We start from the raw sequence: 7,742 nt of genomic DNA, 5'->3' as shown, positions 1-7,742 counted from the left end.
AGGGAAAGATTCAGCATGAAAACAAGTCATGTACGTAATGTAAATTCCATTTGGACTATGACAAATATATATTTCACCTTCTTTTATAGCAACACTTTGGTAGTTTCTAGTTCTCCTCAGTTCATACCTAAGCAGCATGTTGCCTCTGTACCTGTCAGGCAATGCATACCCACAAACAGTGAATTTCTTCCCTGAAACTTTTACAGCAAATACTGTATTTCCAAGTTGTTTTCTAGGACCCTGTTACTCAAAGTAAAAATATTCCTTCCTCATCCCCTAAAGAAAGGTTAGGTTCATAAGGGAAAAGCCTCACCAAGAAATCTGGTAGATAAGTGAATAACAGACAATAGGTAAGTGAGAAGAGAAGGTAAAAACTGCCTTTCCTTACCCTCTGAATAATTTCAGTTCAAGATTTGTACAGAATTCTTAAATGATTTTTTTTATTGATACTTCAGGGAGTGTACAGTTTCAAAGCTGACCTCTGAAACTGAAACCTTCAGTCTATGGTCACATTTCTGTACACAGGAAAATCAGAGACTTTGAACACATCTCCACCACTGCCGAGAGCTCAAGCTCCTTTTCGACAGAGCTGTCAGACAGCAGTGACTCCTTTATGAATCCCAGGAGTGAGCAAGCCCTACTTGTCTGCTCTAAGTTGTTTAAACACACAACCTTTTTTTTTTTTTTTAAATCAAATTTAAAAGCCATTTCAAAAATCAAATCTGTACTTCGGCAATTTGATTTGTAGGAAATGAAACAAAAGGCGGCCCAAACGGGGTGCTTTTCAATAAATCCCAATTAGTAACTTGTGCAAATGAATAGTATTACGCTATATAAGCTGTGGATGTATTATCTTGTGATCAGACAAGCAGAAATCTTCAGTGCCATGTTTACTGGTATGACTTCAACCTGTCAGTGCTATGCCCTTTAGGTGTGTGGCAGCAATGCTCGAGTTGCTACTGAGATTGAAGTGATGACAACAGAACCTTTATGCAAACACAACGGGTGTGCTCGATAATTGAAAAGTGACTATTTATACACCCACGTTATGTGTTTATGTAGTATTCTCACCCACACAAGTAGCCCCCCCCCACATACAGATGAGCACATACACTGCAGGTACTTATTCACATGTGCACACTTCCTCAGTCACAAACTAAAGCAGAGTTTGCCTCTGATTTACCAACTTCTTCTTGCCCTCCTCGCTTCTACTCACCTGATAAATTTAACAGCCAAGCCCAAATCTGCTATACAGCAGGTGCCATTCTTTTTCACCAGGATATTCTTACTTTTTAGGTCACGGTGGGCAATAGCGGGTTTGCCTTGAGTACTGAAGATCTCAGTGTGCAAGTGGCACAAGCCACTAACTGAGGAGTAAGCCAGTTTTAGCATGGCTTTTGTGTCCAAGGTAGTAGATTTTAGATAATCATAAAGTGAACCATTCTCATGGTAGTCAGTGATGAGATACAGTTGGGTCCAAGATCCTGTGCCTTTAATGTCTGCAGCAATGAATCCTGCAGAAAAAAAGGTTTTAAAATTAATACTTCTCAGGGCTTTTTTTGGTTGCTCAGAACTCTCGACTGACAGCCACTTTAATGGTTTTATTTTAATAACATATTTAAATTCTTTCATCTTACTTCCATGCACCTCCAGCTTTTAACATATATATTCAGAAAGCCCAGATATGGAACTGCAGGTGGCAGAAACAGATGTGTGGTGTTGGAGTATCAGCCCCCCAAACCCACTATTTTTTAACTTTTATTTATGTGTCAGTAATCCTTGAAACATCTTTCTTTTGGAAACTGCGACGTGGCTAATTGCAGAGCACAGCAGGTAACAAAGCACACAGGAAAGGGCATCAGACAACAGGAATTACAAAATTATTAAAACTTAAAAAACCTGTACACTATCAAATAATTCTCTTTAATTTCACTCACCAAGGATATTTTCATGCCTCATCAGGACAGTCTGGTAGATTTCTGTTTCTCTGAACCAGCTGGCCTCCTCAGTGGTAAAAAACACTTTCACAGCTACCTTTTCGCCACGCCACTTTCCCATCCAGACTTCTCCATAGCGACCTTTTCCAATCTGCTTTACCATCTGAATCTGTTTTGCAATGGTCCTTTGAACCTGTGAAATGCCAAGACGGGCAGTTACATCTTGCTGAGCAGAAGCCTTCTGCATTCACCTCCCTCCTTCTGTGCCTCCTTCCTGGGCTGCAAGCCTTCTGGAAAGGGGGATACACAGCCATTGAAATGTGGATTCCAGTAAAGCACTGCAGCACGGACACCCCCTGTTTCCCCTGGGCACAGTGCTGGTGAGACACTCCTGTCACTGTGAAGAAGCCTTTCCATGCAATCCCAAAAAGTCTCCAAAACACCCCATGGCCTCTCAAGAAAGTAAATCAGTCTGTGTGAAGGAAACATTGGCCTGCAATCCTTGAAATTTTTATTTTCCTGTAGGATGTTGCCACTTTTGGTGGAATTCTTTTGTTATTTCTAGGAAAGCTTTGACTGAAAACAATCCTGGCCACCCCAATGCAAACCAAATTCCAAAGGGGTAGCTAAAACATTTTTAATTAAAATGAGCATGCTTGTTACATGCTCAACACAGCCAAGACTCAAGGCTAGGGCTCACAAGAGCCAAAAGTGTATCAGTGCTCCAAAACTAGCAAAATTACTCCCTATCACTTTGCCTGAAAATCCCATGCCGAATAATTTCAATATACATAAACTTGGTGTTAGGAACCTCAACCACTACTTACACAGTTAGACCCCATGTGCCTACATTAATTTTAATAACCATCATTACATAGTAATAAAGAGTAAGATTTTTTTTTCTGCAGATAGGAAGCACAGCTTTAAATCTGCCCTCTCTAGCGTACACACCAGCTTTGTCAGTGACCATACTGTGAACTGATGATAAAGTCAATTGCAGCATAAGCTACAGGCAGCAGTAGCATCAGATCAGTGTACTCGGCAGTGTTGCAGAGATACCGCTCATAAGGATGGCAGACCCCACATATCAGATGGACTTATTTTACATTTAACAAGCTTTTATGACTACAAAAAATCTTGGATAAATGAAGCCTAACAGATTCTCACAGGACTGGAGCATGTCCATGGATCACGTATTTCTAAACAGTCCAAAAATAAAAAGTCCAAAAATAAAAAGTCAAGTAGATGCTGCAACACAACCCACTGGTTTTCACACTTCACTCAGCCTAACCCTAGTATAACAAGACATTAAAATATCATCCTCTTGTTCTTCAGTATGGCCAGTTCAATCCACAGCTAATGATTTTTGGTTTTTCATCAGGCTCAAGCAATTGGCAAAATCTGGACAAACGCAAATTTGAGGTCTCTTGGGTTTGCCATAATTCACATGCAAATTTCAAGCAGTTTATTGCAGCAAGTGTGCACTATCTGAATCCCTACGAAAGCACATGCATTTCATGTAACCCCAAATATTTTTGCAATCTTGTCCAACAGAAATGATCAAAACTTAATTTTAAAATAATTTGCTTTTTTATCCCTGAGGGTCCAGAGGAAACTACCAGTTTGGTACTGCAGAGCAGGACTGACACAAGCCCACTTCAGCACGAATGTATGTCCAAAGACGAAATCAAAATCTATTAGGTAAGGTCTATTATAATTTATTTTGTAAATAATTACTGCTTTTCATATTAGGTAATTTAAAGAAGAAAAACTTACAGTGGCATTTATGCAAAGCTAGATTTCAGAAGTCCCAGCTTTCTTCTTCTGTCGTTTAAACAGAATTTCATTTTTCCAGCTCCGTAATGTACTGTTAGACTTCCAAGATGATAGCTTCAGTGTCATTATTTTTGAATAATATCAGTGAAAGCCAGCAACAGAGATTACCTTTAATTTTTTAAACTGATTTATTTTCTTTTCTACTCTTGCAGAGCTTGAACAACAGTTATATTACATTGGAATTTTGCTGTAACATTTTATAATGTCATTTCAGCATTGTCGCTTTCTATTTTGCCCATTTTAAAAATGCATCCTGAACAATAATGCTGTTATATCAAGTAACTTAATTTGTGCAAATATATGTAATGGCATCATAAAGTACATGGAATTACAATACTTAATGATGAAAAGTTCCTTATTAAATTACATTAAGAAAATGAAAACACATTTCTGTTATGGGTTTTCAGGCGGCAGAATACTATGTGAAGGTCCTTAACCTGGTTTCCTCTTGCTAGAACTGGTCAAATGATTTCCTATGAACAATTTATTTCATTTTAAGGAATTTAGCCCTTCCTTGTATCGTACACTGATTACAATTTTTAAAATAACTTGGCTAATCAAAATTGTTGGGTGAACTGATTTTATAAGCATTCTGAATGATGTGTTCATGTGAATTATTTACACTGAGTAGATTTGTTGGGGGGGGAGGTTATATCTTTCTATGCATTTTGCTGTTTGAGCTCTAGGAACAGACAGGTAAGGTTACATAGCCCTTTGTTTCCTCTCCCTGACTGGAATCAATCCAATTACCCACTGTCTCTATTTTCTGCATTCTATTTTTGTAATGTTAAGCTAAATGTGTTCAGCTACCTCAGATGAAAATTAGATAAACCAACCATTTGTAACATAAGTATTTTGACCAGAGAACTTCATACCTCTGGCTGGGACGCAGCCCCTTGAAAAACAAAATTCATTGGAAGAGGAATTAGGAAAAAAGTACATGAAAAGGTAAAGAACAAACTATAATTCAGCAAACTCTTCATACAGACCACTGAAATAAATGTTCCCAGTGTCTAATCTCCTCCAATTTGCATGTAGATTCATGGGGGCAGTAGCTTCGCCTACACTTCTTGCTCTGTCAAGGCCAATGGGGTTCTGCTTGCCTGCACAGACTTCATGGTGCACCCTGGCTTGTTGGCTCAAAGCCTTTAGTTACAACTAAATATATTTTTGTCTTAGTTTAAAATTTGATTGGCAGCATTTGACCTGCAGCAAACTTACCTATCAGAGGTACAAACAGGTCAGGAGAAAGAACACTTCCTGAACATCGAAGTATCAATAAAACCTGGGTTAATGCTTCGTTTTGGTGTAATATTTGTACCCGTTAGAATAAATGTTTTGCACAGAAGGAAAACATTACTGTTTAGCATAAAGTGACATTTTGTAATAAATCTGTGGCTTACTTTCCTGGAATAATAACGTTGGATGTTTCACTCTGGTAAGAAATAATACAGTTGAAAACAAACTCTTCCACAATAAAGTCTAGAGCATTATTGCCAGGCATTTTCTACATATTTGTTTCAGATATTGGCTCAGAAGTATTAATCTGTGTATTTCTAGTGAGCCTGTAGCAGTTATGGGTCTCTGGGAAATGCAGCAAACATCTATCATCAAGTGCAAAATTCTTTATAGCTCTCCTTTCTCTTCTCTGCCACAGAAAAACACTACTTAAAAGGGAAGTCTGGGAAAAAAATGTATGCATTTTCATATCCTTCAGGAAAAACTCTTGGTCCAGAGGCTGCAAAGTCCCAGGCTTGAGGAGGACTGGCAGAAGACAGAATGGTTTCTGCTTCATGGAGCACTGGCACAGCTCTGAGCTACTGAGCAACAACCCAGCTGGGATGCCACCTTGGCCATTAACAGCAGTTGATTAACAGCAGTTAGTTTTTCACTCCACAGCAAGAGTAGACCTATGGACACCGGTAATACCATAGATCCCATCTTAACCAGCTCACGGGGACAGAGGAAGGCATAAAGAACAAACAGCCACATCTGGTCTTGCTCAATCTTTTTTGTCTCGTGGGCATCTTAGGATGAAATATCAAGCCATACACTGCTATGAGATGCCTCAGGGCACCTACTACCCACGTGGACTGCTGGAAACACATCCTTCAGAGAAGAACAACCAAGGTCCTGGTGTTTGCTCTAAATTATACTACTGTTTCTGTCACTACAACAGGTAGAAGCACTAAGCGCAGACCAAGACCTTGATGTGGCAGGCGCTATGAAAAAAAAACAAAGCAAAAAGAGAGCAAGAACCCCTCACAATTAGATGAATTGTAAGAACTCACTAGGAATGGTCCTCAATGGCTGCTAGAGGGACATTAGTATGGGATATGACAGAGCTTTCTTAAAGCCTAGGCCTAAATGGTGGAGAAAAATGACCGTGGTTTTTCCATGCTCAGCACCAGCCACAGCACCCACTTGGTAGCTTGTTTTTTTTCTCAACAGCTTGTTAAGTGTCAGAAAATTGGATTTTTAAAAAACTCAGCACTTTATTTAAATGGGGCTCTAAGCATTTTCTCCTGCCAGAACAAATTGAGTTCAGTCAGGTTTTTGCCAACCACTCAGCCTGTTGCTTAATTTTAAGGAATTATAAAACTTCTGATTTTATTTCTTCTTTAGGGTGTAGAAAAAAACCCCGTGTGGGCAAAATCAAGATAGATAGTACATAGTACTTGGAAACTGGACAACATCCACAGTAATAGGATCAGTACAAACTAATAGTTTTGGGAGACACAGGAGGGACACATCATCTCTGAAAAAAGAAGATGAAATCTAATTCATTTTCTCGGAACAGTATTTTTAAATAAGTAATCTGGTTTGTTTGGTTTGCTTTTTTTCCAGTGCTAAAAAGCAACAGTGACCTCTAGAAACAAAAGCCCCTGGTGAACAGAATTGTTTTGCTACAGAAGGTAAAACTTCTGCCTTTTCAGCAGGTGAGCTCAAGGAGCTCAGTCATTCTGGAGTCAGTTCAGAAATAATCACATACTCCGTCCCTGTGCCTTTAACCTTTAAGACGACAAGGAAAAATAATTCACTCTTGACTTCTGAAAGCACAGTGAAGTCTACACCTAAAAAGGTTCCAAGTTTGATGAATTACAGTTCCCTTTACATAAAGACGGTGTGTCAATGTTTGAAACACTATTGTGTGTTGCACATAAAAAGCAAGAAAATAAGATCAGTGTGCCAGATGCTGTCCTGTACACTGGGGCAAATCCTGATGAATTTCTGTGAGCTCTATTAGCCTGTACTTACTCTGTGGTATCTAAAGTAAGAAATGAACCGAGGTAAAAAAACAACCCTGAGCTTTTCTGATGTAGTTTGCATGAAAAATAAAAAAATCTCTTGCTTTCTAAAGCAGCTGTTCTCCAGCTTAAATCCTTTTCATTTCTGGGAGAGGAAAAAAAAACAACCTAAAACAGCAAATGAGGACACGCAGGAGAAAATGTATTTTCTTCTGCCTCATTTTGTCTTCCTCTACTCATTCTTGCCTTTTAAACTTGCATTGAAATAATATTTCTTCCTTACCAGGAGAGGGAGTCCGGAGCCGCTCCCTGAACTCTGGGACTGCTCAATCAAATCCTTCAAGGACTCCCCAGGGGGAATGTAGGTCTCATCCTGCTCCAGCCCAATGCTGTAGTGGGGCCTCGTCTCTTGGCGTTTGTATCTGCCGTTTTACATGAAAGGGAAATTAACTTTGAATACAATGAACACATGTGCAATGAATAATGCACACCGACCTTCAAGTTTGCTTCATTTATAGACTCACAGCCTCCTCTGCTTCCCTAAGGAATATGCTGGACTCACTGCCCGAAACTTTGTATTTTATTTTTAGCAATGTTGGATGTTTTCAGTATAAAACTCAAAGACTGTGCAATCTGGTGTAAGTTTGCAAAGCAACCAAATGTTTTTCTTTCAGAAAGGTAAATATGTTAGAAATATAGACCAAAAAAATACCCAGATTTA

The 7,742-nt window shown here is 39.0% G+C and overlaps 1 protein-coding gene across 1 annotated transcript in view; it reads right to left on the bottom strand.

The window, feature by feature from the left end:
- Nucleotides 1–7,742, bottom strand: part of BMPR1B (bone morphogenetic protein receptor, type IB) — a 30,065-nt gene that overhangs the window by 4,882 nt on the left and 17,441 nt on the right. The window contains exons 5-7 of the mRNA XM_010020007.1: nucleotides 7,305–7,443; nucleotides 1,938–2,130; nucleotides 1,217–1,514 (exon numbers count right to left, since the gene is read on the bottom strand). Of these exons, the coding sequence (XP_010018309.1) occupies nucleotides 1,217–1,514; nucleotides 1,938–2,130; nucleotides 7,305–7,443 (630 nt within the window). The remainder of the gene's footprint in view (nucleotides 1–1,216; nucleotides 1,515–1,937; nucleotides 2,131–7,304; nucleotides 7,444–7,742) is intronic.

Source organism: Nestor notabilis, unplaced genomic scaffold (genome assembly GCF_000696875.1).
Source record: "Nestor notabilis isolate BGI_N333 unplaced genomic scaffold, ASM69687v1 scaffold13998, whole genome shotgun sequence".
NCBI classification, from domain to species: Eukaryota; Metazoa; Chordata; class Aves; order Psittaciformes; family Psittacidae; genus Nestor; species Nestor notabilis.
This window is presented reverse-complemented; position numbering and strand designations above follow the sequence as displayed.